Source organism: Strix aluco, chromosome 17 (genome assembly GCF_031877795.1).
Source record: "Strix aluco isolate bStrAlu1 chromosome 17, bStrAlu1.hap1, whole genome shotgun sequence".
NCBI classification, from domain to species: Eukaryota; Metazoa; Chordata; class Aves; order Strigiformes; family Strigidae; genus Strix; species Strix aluco.
The window spans coordinates 833,050-855,505 of NC_133947.1; the positions used below are offsets into that span (position 1 = coordinate 833,050).

At 52.9% G+C, this 22,456-nt stretch overlaps 1 protein-coding gene across 5 annotated transcripts; it reads right to left on the reverse strand.

The window, feature by feature from the left end:
* Positions 1-1,668: 1,668 nt before the first annotated feature.
* LOC141931086 (BPI fold-containing family B member 4-like) lies at positions 1,669-17,991 on the reverse strand. 5 transcript variants are annotated; one of them, XM_074842799.1, is made up of 22 exons: positions 16,988-17,991; positions 15,358-15,376; positions 15,173-15,211; positions 14,865-15,017; positions 13,862-14,320; positions 13,559-13,712; positions 13,013-13,105; positions 12,233-12,362; positions 11,367-11,481; positions 10,744-10,848; positions 10,323-10,478; positions 8,814-8,877; positions 8,365-8,428; positions 7,863-7,954; positions 6,714-6,887; positions 5,914-5,967; positions 5,196-5,363; positions 5,041-5,108; positions 3,734-3,776; positions 3,157-3,220; positions 2,746-2,822; positions 1,669-2,157 (listed from the first exon to the last, which is right to left on the reverse strand). In XM_074842799.1, the coding sequence occupies exons 6-22, from the start codon at positions 13,703-13,705 to the stop codon at positions 2,134-2,136; spliced, it is 1,638 nt and encodes a 545-aa protein (XP_074698900.1). In that variant the 5' UTR covers positions 13,706-13,712; positions 13,862-14,320; positions 14,865-15,017; positions 15,173-15,211; positions 15,358-15,376; positions 16,988-17,991; the 3' UTR covers positions 1,669-2,133. The 5 variants fall into 5 exon arrangements, with proteins under 5 accessions (XP_074698900.1, XP_074698903.1, XP_074698901.1 ...); XM_074842802.1 differs by having other exon boundaries at positions 12,233-12,359; positions 13,862-15,017; XM_074842800.1 differs by lacking the exons at positions 15,358-15,376; positions 16,988-17,991 and having other exon boundaries at positions 13,862-14,997; positions 15,173-15,333.
* Positions 17,992-22,456: the final 4,465 nt, after the last annotated feature.

Here is a 22,456-nt window from a genome sequence, read left to right on the forward strand (position 1 = left end):
AGGGTCTGAGATGGGAGGGTGGGATGGTAACGCAGCTCCTAAGGCCGCCCCAGTTCCTCCATCGCTGGGGGCTGTTGGCAGCCGCCCCCGGCCAGGGCGAGCGCGTCGCTGTGACGACGCCCGGAGGAGCCTCCTTGCCCCCGGCCGCGCAGCTCCCGCCTGAGCTCTGCCGTGGTGATGCCCGTGAAATCATATTAATTACGCACACATCTGCTTTCACTTGCAACAGCTATACACATCGTTTCTAGCCTCTGGAGCTGCTGAAAAGCACTTCAAAACCTCATATTTCAGAGACTCAGAAATAGGAAAGCAAACAAAACAAGTCAAGCTGATTTATTATAAGGAGTAAAAAACCCTGAAGGTTTATATGCCCAGCTTGGGGACCTGACTAATGATTTTAATGCTCGAAGTTGGCAATAGCGGGAACTGCTCCTAATAAAAGTTTCCTGGTAGAGCTGCAACCATTATTCTTTGACTAATATATCTTAAACCAGTTTCCCAAAAGGAATAAGCTACAGTGGTAAAAAGATGTATTTATTTGCCGGTGGATATTCTGGCTTTAGTGCTCAGCTCTGTATCTGCAGTGTGGGGTCACAGGAGCTGCACACCCCAACCCCCAGCCCCACACGACCTACCTGGGCCCAGCTGCGGGCTCGGGGCAGAGCTGGCTCACGCTGGAGAACTGGGGTCTTCTGCTGCTCCCCCCCTCCATCCCCCGATTTACAGAGCCCCCCAGCACAGCTGCCTCTGCAGGAGATGGCCGGTGCTGTCCCCAGCAGTCACTTTGGGTTCACCCAGAAAAAGAAATGCTGAAAAAAGTGTTTGTATTAGTGTCTTTGGCATAAACAAAACCTGTGATTTTCCTGGGCAGTATCCCAGGGTCCCACAGGAATCGCCGCCGGGCGACGCGCCGCTTCCCTTGCCGGGGGCACACGGAGCAGGACGTGACGCCCGGATGGATCAAACGCTGCAGAAACAGGGACAAGCCCCTTCGCCAGCCCCCATGGAGCAGCCGAGGGACGAAGCTTTACCAGGATGTTCCTGGAGCAAGGGCTGGAGAGGCCGGAGTCCCAGGCACAGCCCAGGCAGAGCAGCTGGGCCATCACACCCCGCTCCCACTGCTCACCCATTAAAAGGTTTTCCCAGCGTGTTGGGGTGCCAGTACACTGGAAAACAACCGTTCAGTGTTTTTTCCACTGTGGGCAGGATTGTCCCCGTTCTTATGAATTCTGACTTGCAGTTTCCTGCTCTGGATTTACTCCTGGACCCCGACACCAGCATTTCAGAGCACTAGATTTACGAGCTGCAGAAGTAACGAGTTACACCAAGGAGACGCTGCCCTTTCCTTTTGAAAAGGTTCCTCGGCTCCTTCCCTCTCAGCCCCACGCGATAAACGGCGAGATGGAGGCCAGGCCCCGGGAGGAAAAGCCATTTCCAGATGTACAAGACAACTTTTCCCCTTTTCTGCGATCCCAGGCTCGCGCAGCCCCCGCCCCGGCTCTGCGAGACAGCGAGCGCCCCGGTTACGCTTTCTGAAGTCAAACAGATCCCCCGGACAGTGACAGATCACAGATGACTTTGTAGCGTGCCAGCAAAATTAATCCCCTCCAGCAAAAAAGAAGGCAGGACAGATACTCTCCCAGAGAAGCATCAGAAACCAGAACCTCATTCCAAGCACTAAAAAAGTAGGAATGTTTATTAACAGAGTTACATGACAAATGTATCCTGAGCTCCTGCTCAGCCCTTCACACCCTCCTGAACGCGGATGGTGGCATTTACTTGGGAAGCCATATGCAATATTTTCATTATATCAAGAACAGTTTTCCCTCAGAACAAAGTTAACAATTCCACTACAGCATCACGTGCAACTGCTGTGACTGTGACCCCAAAATCATGCTAATTTCTCTAAATAAATATTTTTACACAGAGCTGCCTATTGGGTTTTGGCTTACACAAGTATCTTAGTACTCACACGAGCCAATTAACCTTACAGTGTCTTAAATGTTATCAAGAATCTTGAATCAAGTTCAGAAAAGAAAAATAGATCATGCCAGTCTCGATGTTCCATCCTCGCTGGTTTTTCTTCCTCCTTCTCTGCCCAGAAAGAGCCCTCTGTGCCTTGTACTCCCCAGCTCACACAAGAATCACCAGCAGGCCCTGAAGAAGCACAAGGAGTGACACATCCACGTTATTTCCCGACTTCGAGGGGTGCTGGCTCACAACCGCTTGTCAGCAACACCCAGAGAACAGAAAACCCTCTGGCAAAAATCCTTACGCCAAATTCGTACTGAGGAGGGCACAGTGCCCTTGGGGAAGTGTCGGAGAATATCCCAGCTCCTCTGGGACCTCTCCAGGATGCACAGGGCTGGAATTTAGGGCAATTCGAGACACTTTGAATGGTGCCACTCGAAAGGGCTTGTCAGACCCCCTGGACCCGCACCAGCGCTGCTCACATGGAGCTCTCCAGAAAGGAAAGGCAGCTGGGGGGGAACCCGGACCCGCCTCAGTGGGGCTGAACGTTGCTCACTGCCCACCTGGTTCGATAACGCTCGTGGGCATGAAGCACTCAGGCAGCATTTTCTGCCCTGAAGGTCAGACAGAACAACCCTTTCTGGCTTAAAGCCTACAGCTCTGGCACACTCAGCCACCACTGGCAGGGCCCTGCTACAGAGCCAGCTGCTAGAAACTGCCCCAGTGACCAGCACCGGTGCTCCGCAGCAGGAAACAGCCTCAGTGAACACTTACCACTAATATCCGAATATCCACCTTCAGCAAGGGAATGCCCAGCACGTTTGGCAGAGGGATCCCGACGCCCAGAGCACCTGCAGGGGACAGACAGGTCCTTACCCCCCGGAGGGGTGAGCCCAGCTCCCGCCCCGCGACAGAGCTGCTCCCAGGGAGGGTGAGGGGAGCAGAGCAGGGACGATGTGGTTGGGTTTTCCTTATGTTCTCTGCCACCAGCTGTTGACAGGGCCCTTAGGACTGAAGCTGGGGTGGATGGTGTAAGAATAAAGTTGGGATTTTAACTACAGCCTCACAGTGGGGACTGCAGACCTTTAGTTGCTCCGACTCTCCTGACAGCCTTCAGCCATGCACACACATCCCTCTGCCCTCCTCCAAGCACTCCCAGGGTTATGGCTATCCCGCTCGCCTTACCGTTGAGAAGGGGCAATAACGTTTCCGCCAGCAGACTGCTGCAGTGGGGCTTCAAGTCCGAGATCTGAACCAGAGAAGGAACAAGCGCGTGAGCGGCGCTGGCAGGCACCCGGCAGCAGCAAGCGCAGCCCAGCGCTGCGGCTGGAAGGCAGCCAGAGCTCGGGACTGGAAACCGCTTCCCCACCGACACAGCAAGAGAACAAAGAGTCCCTCTTTTCTTTAAGGCAAATCTACTTCTCTTCCTCGATTTGTATTTGGTGCTTCCTTTGGGAAACCTTCTACCAGGTAAAACTCCCGCCGGAGCTCCGTGGAAGCTTTGCCCAAGCAGGGGCGAATAAACAGACAGACTTTGGGGGCCGTTATTAGAAAAGGCAGAAGGAAAAAGAAAAGCAGCAAAAGAAGAATCTCTACGGCCTACAAAGCGGAGCAGCTGGCAACCAAGACCATTGGCAGACGTGACCCACCGCAGCCAGACACGTTACAGCACCACGCAGTGACCGCGTGTCCCCCCCGTCCCCAGGCCGAGGGGCTCGGCCCTGCCCGCCCAGTAAAGCCCAGACTGGCACGAGAGACTCACGTTACTGATGCCAACGTCGGAAGACTCCAAGGAGAGGGAAGTGCTGCAGGAAAGGAAAGCAAACAGCCCGTCAGGCGCCAGAGCTCACCGACCCCCACCGGGAGACCCCGACCACCTCCCCCCACCCCAGCCCGGGGTCCCTGCGAGGAGCCACCGGGGCGTCCCTGAAGGGATCGCAGCAGCGTGACACAAAAAGCTGGCACTGCTGCACTCGCGAGAGAGAGCAGACAATAGGAAAATAGAAGCTTCACCTAATTTTTATTTGCTTGTAAGTGAAGCAGCACTGCAAGGGGGCACACAGTAGCCCCTGGCTTCCCTTCCCTCTCCTGTGCTCAGGTAGTTACTCATCCTAGGAAAGGAGTTGCAAAGCTTCTAGAAAAACCATCCAGTCTGGATTTAAAGATCATGAGCTCTGGAGAATTTGCTACAGCTCCTCATCTATCACTGCAGTCAGACAACTGTCTCCACAGCTAAAGCGTATGCTTTATTTCCACTTTGAATTTCTCCTTTCTGCTTCTACTGGATCTTGTTATATCTTCGTCTATTGAAGTAAAAGCCTTTGATGCATTTCTATTCTCTATATCGCTGCATACATGCTAGGCCAATTTTGCTTCTAAATCTAGCTCTTTGACAAGCTAAATGGGTTGAAATCCTCAAACCTCACACTATAAGGAATGCTTTCCAATCTTTAATCATACCTTGACTGGCATTAATGACAGTACTTTCCTTTACTCCTTTATCACTCATGTCCAATATCAGACATTTCAAACTACTGCCCAGGATCAAAGTCAAGCTGACACTCTTACAATTATTCAGGTTACATCATTTCTCCTTGTTATAAAACTGACACTTTTCTTCCAGTCTCCTAAAACTTTCCCACTGCTGTAATGTTTCCTGAGAGTCAGCGATACCTGTCCACCTCATGCCATGGGCCAGGTATGAGACATTCTCAGATTCAGGAAATGAAACGTCTGTTTTACAGACTCTGACAAACATTTTGTTAGCGGCTCCGGAGCGAACGTCCCAATGCAGAGAACATCACCGGCCTGTGAGAGGGCAGCACCTGCAACGCCGTGTTTGTTCAACGCTCCTGTCCCTTCTGCCCGAGCTCAGGCAGCTCCGGGTCACCAAGGGACACAGTTACAGACCTTCCTGCTGTCCTGCTCTCCTCTGGCCGCTGCTTCCCAGAAAACTGAGCCTGTGCCCCGAGCTCTGGGAAAGCCGGAGCTCCCCAGCGTGGCTGAACAGCCAGGGCTGCCTCGGGGCGCGGGAGCGGGCTGGGGTCCAACACCCCGCGCTCAGCCTACCTGCCCAGGGACAAGCCCAGCACCAGTCGGCCTCCAGCAATGGACACGCGGGCGTTCAGGGCGAGGTCCTGCGAGCAGACAGGGAGAGGATCAGCCCACGGAGACGTCCCCAGCCCGGCTGCCAGGCCGTCCGAGCTCTTCACAGCCACACTTACAGCCTTCAGCAGCAGCAGGTTGAGGATGGAGCCATCTAAACTCTTAACGAACACCTGAATGACAACCGAAAGCTCGACGGTGGCTTTGTTTTCTTCCAAGAGGATGAGCGGGTTCCCAGACAACGCCAGCTTGATGCTCAGAGGACTGGTCCCGGGGCAGGCGGAGCACTGCAGGAATGGGGGACGCAGGGGTGTGGGTACCTGCACCGGCAGCCCTGTGGTGGGCTCACAGCCCCCTAACTCCGCAGGGCCTCCCCCAAGGTCACACAGACCTTGGACACACCAAATTTACAGAGCAAATAGGTCCAGCAGCACGGGTCAGCGCTCCCTGCTGCAGGCAGCGAGGGACTGAGGAACCGAAGGTGGACACTGGGGGATAGGAGGGTGCCCAGGAAAGGGGAGATGCCAGACACTGATCAGCTCTTTCTCTTGAGTTGTGAGAGAAGATGTTCACCCGCTTAGGGAGCAGGAGAAGGTTGGCTACAGCAGAGGGCACAAAGGAGAGCCAGCACCATGCCGGGGGCTGGGTGCAAACCCCCAGCCCCTCCCGGGCTCAGCAGGGCAGCCTCGAGCTGTGCTGCTGGTGTGAGCTCAGCACGGCCAAGAGGAGGGGGCAGAGGACTGGAGAACTTTGGCAGCAGCACGGCGGCACGTCCAGGCGCATCATGGACGGCCTTGGACTTCCACACAAACCCTCACGCCAGCAGAAGTGACTCACCCCGGCAGGGATGAGGGTCGTGATGGCCTCTTGCAGGTGGCTGGCACCGGAGAACTGTTGGAATAAAAGAGCGAGCAGCCCCCGTGAGCACTCCAGAGGACTTCAGCCGCCTGTCCTGCCACCCCCAGCCCTCTCCCTCTTGTGTCCCTGTTCCCAGCCAGCTTGTTGGTGCTCCTGGGGCCAGTCCCCAAGCCCTCATCTACCCGCTGTCCCCAGTGACACCCCAGGCAGCTCAGTCACACACAGACCCACGTCACGGCAGCACCCCAAGCCCTCCACCTTTTCCACCGCTTCCCAGCTGCCCGGTCAGGCAAGGTGAGAGCAACCAGCAGCGGATGGGATGTAACCCAGAGGCTTTCAACATCTGTCAGTGTGTAGAGCCCCAGCATTTCCCAGTAGAAGCACAGATTGGAGGTATGGAAGACACATACGCCCAGAGAATCGCATTGCTTATATGAAGTGGCTTTTCTCAGTGACATTTTGCAGACTCCTTGTAACAGATTACAGACCTCCAGGAGTCTGGGGCATAACCAGTACACAACTGGTATCCCTGGGGGTGCCCCTACAGAAACAAGAAGTGCTGATCATTGCACGAGCTACTACAGTTTTCTGAAAAGAGCAGTAAGGAGCAGCGCTGGGGCCTGGAGCACCTGCAAGTGAGCACAAGCACCCAGGTCCAGGGTGGCTGCACGTGCCGTGCGTGCCAGACACTGCCCGCACCCTGCACCAGGCAAGGGCCGGGCTGAGACATGTCCCCTGCCACCTCCCCCGGCACGAAATACAGCTGCTGCTGCACTCACAGCTTCCGACGTGCAGGGGAAGGTCTGCGGCGGTATCTGGATCAGGAGGGACAGGACCGCGTTGAGAAAGCTCTGGCGCAGTCCCAAGACCAGAAGCCTGTCGAGCAGCGGAGGCAGGGCAGAGGGGGACGAGTCGTGGGGGATGATGCTGCCGCCCACCTGCTTCACTGCACCCTGCAGAGAGGAGACACGGACATTAAACTGACCCGCCAAAGCTGTGAGGGAAGCCCAGATCCTCGAGAGGGAGAGAGCAGGGTCTGTGCCAGCTGAACAGCCCTCCTCCAGCCAGCAGCTTAGGGAAAGCAGAGGACTCAGAGTAATTCCCTCTGTATTTAATAGATGAAAGGAGCTGATAGAGGCCAGAGCACGTAGTGGAGGCTGCCTGAGCTAATAACACATTTCATCCAAATCACAACTCACTGCTCCAGCTCATCCTTGTGATTTCACTCCAGGAGTGGTGAAGAACTGCCAGCCCGGTGGTCCCAGCCCTGCCCTCCCCCTCTCCAGCACCCAGCTGGGCCTGAGCCATCCTCAGGCTCCAAACGAACTCGCCCCGACACCAACCCCTCGCTAAGGAGACCGACTCTGACCATCCCAGCGTGGGGCGCAAAGACTAACCCCGGCGAAGTATCTGCACTAAAGCGAAGCAGCAGCGGCGGCCGTCCAGACCGCGGTGTTTGTTATCAGCCCCTGCTACTCCTTAGTGCTTATGTTGCTTCTCACTGCCCACTTTCTTTTATTTAAGCTCTCCTGTTTGAAAGCACAGTTTGTTTTTTGCTGGTTTGTTTGGGTTTTTTCTCCCCAGTGAGACAGAAGTAAAAAATTCATCCATTAGCTTTGGTTAGCATTTGCCCACCACAGAGACTGAAGAGTGAAGGCAAAGAGCGCCCACACCCAGGCTGCGGGCAGGGAGGGGATGAAAACTGCTGGTCCCAGCAGTTACAAATGACAGACAGATACTCTCGGGGTAAGTCTGTAAACAGCAAAAGAGGGCTTGAAGAAAGTACACACAGTCATTTCGGGGTGATTTGGATAAGCCATTAGCCCACTGTATTGGAAGACAACGGCTCCCGTGGGATGAGCGAAGGGTGGGACAGGCACCGCGCTGTGCTCGGGCCCGCAGGGTCTTGTTGCCCAACGTTAACTTACATCTAAATCCAACCCGAGGAACAAGCCGGAGGTAAACGGGAGGCTGGCCAGTTGGTAGTGAATCGTTCCCGCCGTGCCGACCGGGATCACCGCTTCACGGAGAAAAAACAGATCATTACAACGTTAGGAAATAAGCAGTGACATGAAGTCGTCCCCCGACCCTGCAGGCCACCAGCCAGACCTCACACCCACAACCGGGCACCTCTGCGGGAGGCTCGCTGACCTCAAAACAGGCAAAACATCCCCAAATTCAGCTTTGTGGGATCTGCTGTTTGAATACAGCCCGTAAAGAGCATCAAAGCTAAAAAGCTAAATCCAAGGGTGACATATAAAAACGGCGTCAGGAGGCCCAGGGTGGGCGCAGTCCACGGGGACAGCTCGGGTGCGAGTTGAAGGTCCCTACGGCCACGCGGCTCCTCCCCGACGCGCTTACGGACCAGACGTGGGGAAGGGCAGGTCCCGCGGTGGGACTGCGGCCCCTCGCGCCCCCCGAGGAACGCACCGTTCAGAGTGCCCAGGAGCTGGATGTTCACGAGGTTGACGACGATATCGACCACCGGACACAGCTGCAACACACAGCAGAAACACGACGGCTCAGCACCCCCTCGCCGCCCCCCCGCAGCCCCGCTGCTTCTAACCTCAGTGCCCAGGGGAAAGGTGCTGCGGGGCGTTAGGCAGGAGCTGGGGTGCTGCCAAGGGCTTGGGGGCAGCGGAGCAGCCCTGGAGCCGTGGTGCTGAGCCGAAGGGGATCGCTTTGATCTGGGGAATATTTCGGGCATCACTCTGCAGGCAGGAAGATGCCAGCAGCAGCTGGGCTGGGCACGGGCATCCCTGCCAGGCAGCGCAGGCCAGCAACACCAAGAGATGCTGCAGCCTGCTCTGACCTTGTAACATGCTGTTCCTGATATTTGTGTGTTTCGGCTATGAAAGGAGAGCAATCTTCAGGCTTACCAGACCGGGCAGAGTTGCTGTCAGCTGGTTAAGCACTATCTCATTTACTGATAGGGACAGTAAACTGGAAAGGAGAAAAAAAAAAATCATTCCAATCACTACAAACACAGCTCCAGACCAAAGGATCGCCAGCCTTCATTTCACACCCTGCGATGTCCTCAGCCGGCTCTTCAGGGACGCGGCTGCAGCGAATACTGGCAGGAGCAGGGGCTGTGCAGAAGGTGGGGAGGGCAAGGAGCCGCCCGCCTCACCGAGGGGAGAGCTGGGCTCATTTCTGAGAGGCGAAGGCTTCAGCACTCGGGGTGCACAGCCATCGCTGCGCAAAAGGAGTGAGCCTCTCACAGCATAACCCGAGTTTCATTGTCTCCCTCTGGTATTTAAATCAGTGCTGTAGTTAAGGGAAGGTGGAGTTGTTATGAAATATCTCCATGTCAGTGATGGGAAACAAACAATTAACATGTGGAATAACAAGAGGAGAAATCTGCCGCGTGACATTTCCACACTGCTGCTGAATGAGATCACTCCAGGGTGCACGATGCATGCAGGCAGCGCAGAGCCATTTACTTTTGATAATCAATATATTTCTGGACTATTGGGTTAGAACATGCAGCAGCACACTCAGCAAGCCACAGCCAGCAGGAATTCATAATGCATCTCATTATTTATGCCCAAGTTCTGCCTACAGACACATCTGAGGAACTGCCATGAAGTCAATCGCGTCCATCCACTCTCGCCCTTACCCCACAGGGAGCTCACTTCCTGCACACCAGCACTTAAATCCTGCTGAAACTTAAAATATGACCCGCAGAGCGGGTGAGCCGTGTTCCTCTGTTCACTTACACGGTCTCTTTTAAACCAGCTGCTGCACTGATTGAAATATCATGCATAATGCAAAAATTAATTAGGAGAAATTCAATGAACCTGAAAAGTGAGTCATTCAAAAGCAATAAAAGAAAATATTTCCCATGATCAATTTACTGTTGCATTCATCAATACACAAAGTCAGCAAATTCTTTCTGCCAAGAATTTAATAAGACTGAGCAAGAGATGGGACATTTGCATGGAATTACACCCACCCACAGCGGTCAGACAGAACGGCCATATGCCCAGCATCTTTCTGTGACAGCAGCCAAAGGCAGAGGAGAAAACCAGGGCAAGCAATGGCCCTGTTTTCCCAGAACACTCCCCGCCCTGTTAATTCCTACCCTTTGGACATCAGTTCACTCGCTAAGCCTGAAGAAAGTGCACTGGAAGAGGTACCAAACCTCCTACTTCAGATCTGAAAATTTCCACGGGCAAACAGGGCAAATTAACCCTCATCTTCCAACAACCACATTTTTTGACAGTTCCACTGAAGCAACTGGCTTTGGCAATGGGAAAGAAATTACTTCCCTGAGGCCTGGCTCTGTATCAGCTTAGCACCGTCTGTGTCCTGGCAGACTGTCCAGATCACTGGATAAAGAGAAGAGGATTACAGGCAGCGGAAAACATAAATCCACAGGCACTTACCCAGAAAGGAGCTTGATCTTTATGGCACCAAGAATGCAGAGGCAGTCTTCAATGACGACCTGGACTGTGCCCGACTCAAAATTCGTGCATTTAATGTTTGCAGTAATGTTCACATCCACTAAGATATCAATTAGTTCTGAAAGAAGGCCAACCAAGCTGAAAAAAGTAAATGGGTTGAACAGATTTTATCTCTCAGCCTCTAACCAGAGAAATTCAGCAAAGCCAGACGCAACAAACTGCGCCTCCATCTCCTGCAATTCATTACAAACGCCACGAGGCATCTTCTGGTGCCTGCTCTGCTCTGTGACTTTATTATAGGTAAGAAATACCTAGAAATCTGTAAAAAATGCAAAACGCTGCACAATAGGAAGCCTGTGGGTAGGGGTTTCCCTTAACACCCACCGCGAAACACCGCACTCACCAGTTGCCGCTGAGCTCCAGCTTCGCGGCGATGGTCAGCTGGACCCCGATTCCTGGCAGCAGCACCACTGACAGCTTGGGGAGCCAAACCTTGACAAGGTGAAGGCTGCAAACAACAGCAAAAGCTGGCACAAATTAAAAGCATCTTCCTACAGCTGAGCAGCTGCACCCACCCAGGAACCTACAGTGCCCACGTCACCACGGCCACCTCCAGCTGGAGGCACGACTATTATAAACAGGAGACACCAGCTCCGGGGGAGAGGCAGCCTGCAGCCGAAACCCGAAAGGCAGCAACCTAGAATCAGATTGGGGTGGAAGCCAACTTCGGAGAGCAGTCAGGTTTTTCTCTCTGCGGCCCCTTCCTCCCCTTCTCAGTGCTGTCAAGCATCTCGGTATCAACAGCAGCACCAGAGCTGTTGTTCTGCATCTGCACCCACAACCTGCAGTGCGCTTCACCATCCACCTGCTCCCACACAGAAAACTCCTATCGAGTCAGAATTTCAGTATCAAAATACAACAAGGATAACTACTCGGGCCAATCGTGGCAACTGCAGCTCAGCTTTGGTTGCGTCGGAATCGATGGTGAAGGTGCGCTCCCGGAGAAAGGCCTCTCTCTCCACTTACCCGGTGATGCTGGTGGGAGAGTTCAGCAGACCCCCCTCACCCAGGATGTTGGGGAGCACGAGGCCCTGCAGGTGCTGCTGGAGAAGCCCGTTCTGGAGTATGGCATCTGAGAGAACTGGAAAACAGCTCTGCATGAGGGCCGGCACCTGCAGCAACGACCTCCCTCCTCTCGGTCAGATCTGTCCTGGCGAAGGGCTCCCACAAAGCCCCAGGGCTCCCCAAAACCCCTTAGCGAGTCATTAGCTGTTCCGGTGCAGTCAGATCACACAGGGAATGATGATATTTTACAGCGTGCACTAAACCAAAGCTGCCCTCAGTGAATTAACCTCGAGGGGCAGCAGCAGAGAACACCCCAGACCTCCCACTTACAGACTACAGTCAGGTTGTGCACTACCAGAAACAACAGTGACCCCACTCAGCGGTTGTGCTTCAACTCACAACTCGTTTCCCATTTGTAAAGGGGGTTTGTTTGGGTTTTTTTTTTACTAATAGAAGCAACCTGAAATAAGTCTCTCTCTCTTTTGCTGGAGCACTGCAAATATTAACACGGCTGCTAAACTTCACAGCAGTTCTTTGCCAAATATCAGCTGCTCCAATATGGAAATGAGAAACTAAGACAAAAAGAGGAACTAATCCAGATCTAGCCCTGAAATTCTGTAGGGCTGTTTGGTGCTGAAACATGCCCCGGTTCTGGAGCAGAGCCAGTTCCCTGTCCCGCGAACCCCGCGATGGCTGTCAGAAGCTCTGAGCGAAGCCTGCAGCCCTGAGCAACTATAAAACAAAGATGAAGACACTCAGGAGGTTTCACTCCATGTCACGGTCCCACATCACTTTCAAAACAAACAGGGCTCGTGGTTCCTCGTTACCGTTCTGCATCGCCCCCGCGCTGACGGCGCAGGACAGACCGGACAAGACTTCCTGAGAGGGTGAGAGGAGACCGCAGAAAAAGACGATTCCAAAAAGCTTCAACATCGTCATCTCCAGGAGACTCCCCTGCTGGCGAGGGAGACATCAGAGTGAAAAGTGAGGGAAAGGCTCCAAGAAGGGATCCCAGTGTCTTTACGAGGGAAGAGGCCAAGTGAGAAATCCCCCCTCTACACTTCACCGAGCTCAAGTAAGACTTTGCGTGAGCCTGGGGCAGGACAACTTGTTCACATCCACACACGTGGACAGACTTCAAGGGTGGGTCAATAAAAGCCCTTTCCTGGTCCTTTGTGACTTGCCCAAAATATCCTACATGTTCACACAAAAGAAAACCAAGCTGCTTTTCCCCTGAACTGATGTTTACGCAGTCATTATTTCTGTATCCCTCAGATGCAAAGTTACACGTGTTCTGGTAAGGGTCTTTGCCAAGGGAAGCACCTGAGGATTATTCTTGTTCTTTCTAACCTCAAAAGCAATAAGCCAAAGCTCAAGCGACAGAAGTAAGCTAACTATAAAGTTATAAAGAATAATTATGAACATAAATTTAATTATGAAGTGACAGACCTAGGCAGATGATTAGGAGCTTGGTGCACAGCTCGATCTCAAACTAAAGCAGCCCAGCACGAGGCACGCCGTGCGCGTCCTCCGGAGCTCTCGGGGACGCCGCAGCCCTCCCTGCCGCCGCGCAGCCTGCGCCAGCCGGGCACAGACCAGGCTACTACCTGCATCAGCTGCAGCCAGCTGGGAAGGGCTCTTGGGTCCGCTCGGGCTCTGCTGGAAGTTGTCGAGACTCTGCGTCGTCCTCCCTTTTTTTCCTGCAGCGGAGATGGAAGAAGTTGCCCTTATATAAAAACCGCAGCCAAGCAGACACACCTTTTCCTCGCAGCCTCCACGTCTCGTGAGCAGACATCCCTCCGCGCTCTTGCTCTTTGCAAGCAACACCCAGCTGCCACCTCTCTTGATTTATATGAGGTAACGTCACCGCTGACTTGACCGGTTGCCGTTTCCCTTTGTGGCCTGGATCACTCAGATGCCGCTTTCCCCCCCAGTCTGTCTTAAGAAGGATGCCCTGTAATGGTGCCCCAGCGGGGATCCCCGTGCTTTGAGGAAACCAACCTTTCGGGAAATCGTGAGAATTACTGAAGCATCTAAATCTGACAGGAGGCTGATGGGGCTGCCTGCATGGGAAGGCAGCACATGGAGCACACGGGCATGGGTTCAAGGGGACTTACAGTAGGAAACAATCCCTGTGGAGCTGTGGGACTTACAGTGCTCATTTCTGTTTCAAATGCAGCGCTGGAAACAGATTTTCTTGACAAAAAGCAACGTGGAGAGGCTGTAGAAACCTCATAAATGTAGGCTCTGTTAAAACCAAGCTTCAAATTGATTGCAGTTGTATCCATAAAGTGTGTCATGAATTGACTGTAAAAAATGAAGTTGTATTGAAATGTATAAAGGCAACAATAAATATCATTTTGAATAAGCAAGGCTTAAGCTAGCTGAACGAGCCCAGGGCAGCAGAAGCACGTATTTCAAAGGAAAATCTCATCCCGTGGGGATGAAAATCTTACCCCTCAGTGGACACCTTGGCCAGGCTTCGCGGAAGTTTCCATTGTGCAGGGCCCCAGGAAGATCTTATCTGGGGACTTTGTTCAGGTCTGGTCACCCATGTTCAACAGGGACGGACTCAGATGGAAACTGGGCAGCAACGGGCTGCGAGCTGACGGGGAAACCAGAGAGGGGCCGGCGCGCTCGGCCTCGGGGAACAAAGACGAGCAGAGATACAATCGTTCTCCACAAACACAGGAGAGGGGTGAATACTGGGGAGGGAGAGGAGAGGAGAGGAGAGCAGAGCTGCTCGGGCTCATGGACAATGTTGGCACAGGAACAAACACAAGCCAATACATTCAGGTTGAAGTTAGGAGAAAGCTGTTACCACCGCGGCGAGTTGGGGCTAGCTTTCCCATGGGAATACAGAAGGCAGCAAAAACACTCTTCGGATGCTCTTCGATACCACACAGGGTGTTTTCCTGCAGTAACAGCAAAGTGCTCCCACCGAGCAGGAGGGTCCTTCAGCACCAACTTCCAAGAGCTCAGACTCAACGAAGCAACCCCGTCATGAACCGCTGTATGAGCCCTTGTTCGATTTAAGACAGGCTCAATCCAGAGTGCGTCTGGTGCACGGATGGTGGAGTAGTCCCAAAGCCAGGGAATGGGGTCAGCCCCTCCGAGAAGGCTGGAGCAGCAGAGCAGAGTCAAAAACCATCTCCCGCAGAAGATGCAGCCCAGCTGCCCACCGAGATTGTGGCTGCAGCACTTGGTCAGCGGGGAGAAGACACGGAGCAGCACGGCAGCCCGCCCGCAGGCCCCTCCGGGGGTGCACAGCACAGGGGCACACCAGCGGGGTCCCTCCCGCAGCCCGTGCCAGCACGTCGCGGTGCCGACATCGACCACCAGCTCTAGTCCCGCTTCCCCAGTTCCTGCCCAGCTGCCTCAGGGTGATTTACACTTAGTGCTTTTATTGCTGGCTCTGCTGCTTGCCCTAATGGGCTTTTACTGCCTGGGACAACCTACCCATGCTTCTCCTTTTTGGTTCCATTTCAAAGAGCCTCATCCAAATGCTCAAGGCCGAGTGGCCATCGCAAATGTCCACAGCGAAGCATTCGGGAGACTCTGCTCCAGCCTCGGACGCGCTGCAGGAGCATCGCTGTGGGCACGACTCAGCTGCTGAGCACGTACAAAAGTCGATTTCCAAATGGTTTCAGACGTGCCACTGTGTGTGCAACAAACACCCGGGTGGTTGCATATGCACAGCACGAGGGCACGCTCAGATCAGATAATGTCGCAGTTAAATGGCGAGAGGCAGGTACCCGTGTTCGTACCTGACACACACACGTTGTACCAGCAGCAGCGAGCAGAAGCTGTACGGGAAGCAGCACATTTCACACGCCACTGTAGATATTTTTTCTTGCTGTGCGAGTTTTTCTTATTCAGTCATATCCTTTGCCTCCTCTCACGCACCTATATTTCATTCTCTCCTTACAGCAATGATTTAGATATCACTTACCAGGAGGCTGAATTCAGTTCTGCAGTGACATGGGAATATATATTAAAATGAAGCATTGCAAGAAATGCTAGAAGAGATTATCACAACACAAATGCCAGAAAGTGGAAGGGCTTATGGAAAGACTAACGCCCGCAGAGGAAAGAAGCTCTGGAGCAGCCTCTGGCATTCCCCGAGCTTGTGGCTCAAAGATGGCAGCTTAAAGAGCAACAGGGAGTTCAGAAGAGTAATACTAAATAAATATTATAATTTATTAAATATTATTAAATTCAGTGATATTTTTTCTCTAATACTCAGAGTCATAGAAGCCTAGGAAAAACTTAGGGGAATTACATACATCTCAAACTAAAATGTTGAGCAACATTAAAGACTAAAAGAAAAAAAATCAGAATTTTCCCATCTTTTTATGACAAATGGTGGGTTTGAGACATTCCAGAGGTTTGCAGGCTACAGAAACACAAAATTTCTTCATTTTTATGGGGCAAATAAAAAAAAAGAAGAGTAACCTTAGCCTGTAAAACTTCTTTAATGGGCAAATAGTAACTCCTTATTAAGAATACACATAAACTGAATCCCCATCTCTCAAGGTGAAAAACCTACACCTGGTAGCACGAATTACAGCCTGTGATGGAGCTGCCTCGTACAAATATTCAGGCTGTTGTCCTGCAGGGACACTTCCTCGGAGTGAGTGACTGCTTCCAAATGGATGCTGTGAACGTTAATGAAACTGCTCAGCTCAAATGGCGACGGAAAGTAACTTCCCTGGTGTCAACAAACAGCAGCCAGCTCAGGAGAAAGGAGAAAGCACTCGGGTAGGAAAATGACACAGCAAACCTCAAACTAAATGAGGCTGCTAGAACAAAAACTGGAAAAGGAAAGGGAAAAATGAAATGAGTTTTAAAGACTGATTACACCTGAGCTGTAACTTCCAGCCTGGTTTCCCAAGACCTGAAGTTCAGCTTCATGAACTGTTTTCCCCTCCTGGCACTTTACTGGGGAATACGACGATGGGAACAGTCGGATTTGCCCTGTGGTAGGTCTGTCCCCTCGGCCAGCGCGTTGGTCAGTGGCAGTTCAGTCCAGAGACTGGAGAATGTCCTTAGGTGCTGTATTCATCCTTCCTCAGTGCAAGCAGCCTTGCTCAGGGGAGATCATCTTCCACTCCCGTTTATGAAATTGCTCAGGGAAGCAGAAGGAGGGAACCTCTCTCTGAGCTCCCAGTGCAGGGTAACACGCTGAATTATGCTGACCAGAAACGCTGCATTAGCGAAGCATCTGTCTTTGTACAGTCACCCGGATGAATCCTCCCAGAGCCAAACTCAAAAGCTAATTTCTAGCAACAGGATTTTTCAAAGCATGAACTAAAATCTCCTGGAAAGCAGCTGGAGGGTTTTAGTAACAACTGAAGGAATCAAACCCTCCTCAAGTTTTGGGACTGGACTTCAGCCGAGGATTGTCAGAAACCCACAATCCCCACAGCCAGATTTACAGTTGGTTTAGCAGCTTCCATTGTCAGCAGCCCACAAGGGCAGAGCAGCTTAATTAACACCAATCACTCGTTATAACAACAGTGAGCCTTGCCAAATTGATCCCAGGCTCGCACTGACCCAGGACTCCTGCTTAGCGCACGTACCGGGGACTTGTGGCATGTTGTGCGTGGGCAGACGTCAGAAGAATCCTTTCCAGATTTCCTTGTGTCTGATCGCTCACCCGTGCAGTTTCCTACATAGGGAACTCGAGAAACAGAAACATAATCTCAGGGAAGGGCCACGACGAGAGCACAGGCAGGAAAAACAGAGAATAACACAAGACTCCCAGCAGCAGCTCTAAGGAGCCGCCTGTCAAAAGGAGCGAGAAGGGCAGCATTGATTTCTGGAGGCATCCGCAATGCCGAGCACAAACAGCGAAGCCGAGTCGAATCGGTGCCATGAGATAACAACAAATCAATGTCTCCAGGAATTTTATAGACAGGAACCTTTCTGCTTCCAAGATGTGAGCTGAAGTAAAGCGAGCAAAATGTTACCGGCCACAAAAAAGGGGACAAATTTCATTTGCCAGATGCACCGTGACAAGTTGCAGTGCAAAAACAGAGGCACTTTTGCAGACAATGACTTCGGGCCGCAGCAGGAGGCCAGAGCTGCACGAGGCAGGGCTGGAGCAGCAGCAGCCACAGGGGTCGCAGGGGGAACAGCTCAGCAAAGCCCCCCCCAGCCGCTGCGGGCAGGCCTTGGTGTCACCCAGCTCTGCAAGGTCTTGTCGGTGCCTGTCATCAGCCCGCAGAGACCACGTTGAAGTCAAAGCGCCACCCTGAGCGCCTTTCTGGGTGGAAATCCTGCATCTTGACTTTTTCAGGTCTGGCGTGTTCCCCAGAGCATCCTTTCCCACCTTGCCCCACACGAGCCAGGCTGGGCCGCTCGCCCCACATCGCCCCATGTTCCAAGGCCCGCTCAGGCCAGCGGAAGAGGCCGTGACCTTCCCACGGGGCAGCCCGGAGCCCCCAGTGAAAGGCCACGGGGGCACACGGGCTCGGTGCCCCACGCCAGGACCACCCCCCTGCGTCTGCAGGCAGCCGAGCTGCCCTGGCATCCCCGCCCGGGCGCAGGCCCCAGCAGAGACGTGGCAGGGTGGCTTTCTCAGCGATGCAGCGCCCACCTTAAAGTCATATCTAGCCCTGTGTTTTAGATGAATGAATCCCCTTCCTGCCTTCTTCCCATCACTTCCAATCACTTGTGCTGCGAGCGCTGTAAACGCCTCAATTCCTCCTCACTCTTCATTCTGCCAATTTATTTTTTTCCTTCCTTCCAGCCTGGAAAATGGATTTCTGTCCGTTGCATTGTCTCAGAAAGTGTCAGTACCATGGTGCCAACAGAGACTTTTTAAATAAAGACAGCTATTTCTATTTGACTGAAGGAGAGCAACACAGACTCAGCGCCATGTTTCTGCCTTGCCTCAGGTTTGGGGAAGCTTTGCTTTACAAAAAGAAAGGCAATATCGAGTGAAATTGTCCTTGATTGTCTCTATTAATCCCTGGGAAGAATTAGCAGCAGCCTTATATTACACACATACATCTTCCGTAAGTAAAGATTTTAGGCTTTCTGTCTTATTCTCAGCTTTAATAGAGACTTGACATGGTCCCTTTGGACACATCATCAGCACAGGTGGCAGAATTAGTGCCGTGCTTTGTCCAGACATTCCTCAGGGGATAAATTACAGCCCCTACAAGTAGTCAGGGGTTTGGAGTCAGCATTATGTAAATAAATGCTTATTTCTAGGAAGATACCAACTGCTCTAAAGAAACTGCAGCTGAAACAAGAGCATAAGCTCATGTTAAACAAACCTCGCTAATGAGTTAATTATTCTGACGAGTAGGACTGAAGTCTAACAGCCCCATATGCTATTTCCCTTCCACGGTCCGGCCAGTGTCAGTCCGTACGTGGATCCTGGCTCAGGGCAGAAGCCTCAAAACACCCGTGTGAGTCTGAAAGGAGGAGACAAAGAGGCATTAGAGGAGCTAAAACCCGGAGCAGGCTGGAGAGGGTGAAGAGCAGGGTCACGTCCGCGGGGCGGGCGGCTGTGAGGCTCAGTACCCCCAACTCACACCCACAACTGGAGCGGGGAATTCCGAGTACCCGTCTGGCTCCTACGCTCCGGGGAGGCATTACAGATCTCACACGCATCTTCCCTCGGCTCCTCCGCTTCCAGACTGCAGAGCAATTCTGATACAAATAAAACGGGCGAAGACCTCAGCTCTCAGAGGGGGGAAACAAGTGAATGGGAGCGAGAAGCAGCCGCGTTTCCTCACGCCACGGTACCGGCAAATGCTGGGAGCGGGCAGCTGACCCAGCACTGCCCACACCTTGCACCGTGGGAGCAAGCTGCCCTCGCTGCTGACAGACTCACGCACCCCAGCGAGCACCAGCACCAGGAAGAAGCTCCCGGGGACGTGCCGGGAGCAGGAAAATGGCCCGATGCGCACCCAGCGCGGGGCTGCGGCGGCCGCAGCAGCCGGGGCCCGGCGGGGCTCGAACCCGAGGCTCAGGGGGCGGCTCCGCTCGGGCCGGGGCGCGGCTGGGCTTGTACCGCCCCCTGCGGGCGGCTCCGGGGACAGGGACCCCTCCCAACCACACACACCCCCGGGGGACAGGGACCCTCCCACACCTCCCCTCCCCGGGACAGAGACACACACACACCCCCCCGACTTCCACCCCGGGGACAGGGAACCCCCCCACACTCTGGGGCCACTCTGGGGCCACAGACCCCTCCCAGAGACAGGGACCCCCCCCACACCCCCAACTCCGGGGACAAGGACCCACACACACACACACCCTCCCTGGGGCCAGAGACCCCTCCCAGAGACAGGGACCCTCACGCACACCCCACCCCGGGGACAGGGACCCCCCCGCCTCCCCCCAACCTTGTGAGCCACGCACCAAGATCAGGGCGGGTGCAGGCTGAAGCCTGAGGCCGCCGAACGCGGGGCTGAAGCGCCGGTGTTCCCCTGTCAGAGCTGGAACGGGATGGAAAATGGTGGGGGATGTTCTGCAGGAAATCGTTTCCAAGACACGCACGGGATAATGCTCTTCTAAAGCAATTCACAGTGGGGTCGAATTGATTCCTGGGCACAAAAATGCAATATAGACAAAAATGTGAGAGATCATTTAATTCCCCTTTAACTCCGAAAAACAATTTGATGCGTATGTGACACTGCGAAGAACGAAGTACCAGCCCAGAAAACAAATTCAGCACAGTGGAGCGACACACCAGGCCCCAGTATTTCACAGCAGAGAGTGAACTTGAGAAAAAAAATTTGGTTCAAGGCCAATTTCACTCACTCGCACAGTAAAACCAAGACTTTGTTAATGTTGGAACAGCCCAGATGGATCCATTAACAACATCCACTAACGAGCTCCACAGCCAGAGCAACGGCACCTCTCACCCACCCCGGCCCCGCGAGCGAGCGGCCCCACGGCTCCGCCGGAGAGCACAGAGGAAAAGGGGTGTCACGGTTAAAAGCTCGCTGCCATCTAATTAAAACCTAAATAAGGATCCACGGTTGCTTTTAGCATCCTATCATTTAGCAAGAGACACCCTTTGTAAACATTCGGGGGCACAGACGCTTACAACCGGAATTTGTGCGTGACGTTCCCGGGAGCCCCGCGGCGGCGTTCCAGCTGCATCACCACGGAACGGCTGAACCGCAGCACGCAGTATTGTCTCTGAAATGAAGAACCGGATTCTTCAAGGCATCACCAGGCTCTGGTAATTTCCAGCAGCCTCTCCTGACTGCAGATGCTCAGACCATAAATAATCACTACACATTTTTGCTGCCACTGATATTTTATTGCCCGAGGCAACCACTCGCTGGTCTGCCTCCGAGATAAGGCCGGGCAAGCTTCAGAGAGTTTGGGTACTTTGAGTGGAATCTTCTCAACATCAAAGTCCCAGAAGGGTTTTTAGTGAGACTTTAGAAACCAAGTTAAGGATTTTTAATGTGCCATACACCAAGTAGCATCAAAGCTACAGTGTCTGCAGGGAACTGCTGTTTAACAAAGTCACCGATAGCATGGAAATACAGCTGAACTAAACAGCTTTATCACTAGTATTTTGAGAAACTTTTATGTACAGGAGATGAGCACTCTGGAGGTTTACTTGGAGCAGAGAGTCTGAATAAAAAAATTGACTTTTCTATTTGCCACATAAAATTACTCAGATGAAAATGAGGTCTTGAGGTTCTCTGAGCTTGTGCCGCGCAGCTCAGAATAAATATTCTCATTGAATGATGATACTTCGCAGCTCTCGCACATAGAATCAAGGTCATCTCTAGCAGTTAGCAAGACAGCTCTGCTCCCTGGTCTTTGCTATTTCAGCAAACAATTCCTCCTTCTTCTTCAGCAGAAGTTATTGCTAGGCAGGGGCTATCTGGGCTGTCAGGAGAGGAGCCACGTTTAACACGACCACAGGCCTCAGCAATATTGCTCACGGGAAGCACGGCCGCGCTCTTCAGGCCCACACGCTGGTAAGAGCAGCGACTTGTAAATCATTTTCTCCCGTTGTTCCTTTCTGCCCAGGAACCAGGAGCATCGTGTCACCCGCACCGACATCCCCGTGCGCCTGCGACACCGCGGCCCTCGCAGCCGCCGCTTGTGATGGGGCACGCGGGAGCTCGGGGTCAGGCGCTGCCTTTGCTGCACCCGCCAGCAGCTGCAACAAAGAGCAGCTGTTTTGTCAACCAAAATGCAATTCAGCACGGAGGAATCCAGGTGCTGCTGTTGCATTGTTAGCTCTACCGCTCTCAGCGACACAAGCTGCTTTCTGGAAGCTGGAGCGACTATACATTTTCCGCCAGTTACCTCTGTTTTATAGAGAATAATTAAGACAAGCAAGGGCAAAGAACCGCTGCTGTGGCAGAGCAGGCTACACGGCTCCCTTCTCCACGCCCACAATGACGGGGAAGCGCCTGCTGCCTCGCACAGGTGACCGGACATTAAAGACATAACGCAGAAAACAAAATCACAGCGCTTGGCTGTCTTGCCTGCGATACAGCAACAGCTTCAGACCCACACAATTCTCTCATTTGTTTTCGCTGAGCCGTGATGCAAGGAGGAGATAAGACATTTTGAGACTTAATTTTCTAAGGAGAAAAGCAGGATCCCGATTAGATGCCTGTTCCTTGTCAAAGGAAATGTGCACTCAGTCCTACACTGCAACACACTGTCTTCCTACCCCTTCACCCTTTTTTTTTTATTTTTTAAAGCAACAGCCTCGAGCATCTTTTCAGATCAGCAGATGACATGCCTACAGATGCCATGGCCCCACTGCTGAATATTATGCTGCTGACATCTGTGCAAAGCAGTGAGCCTAAACTCAAATGCTTTGGACAGCTTTTCATAAACCATTCTGCCTGGACAGAAGCAGCTGTCTGCTGTAAGCCAAGAGCTGGGCAGAAGCAGGTTTCCTGTTGCCACACAGCTGAAAAAAACAAACCAGTATTATCAACTGAATGCCAGCCCTGGGTGCCTCCACCAGCTATCAAGGCCACCGTCGGCTTTACCAACACGCAGTGGCTTGTAAAAGGCTGAGCTGAAACAGTATTTCACAGCTT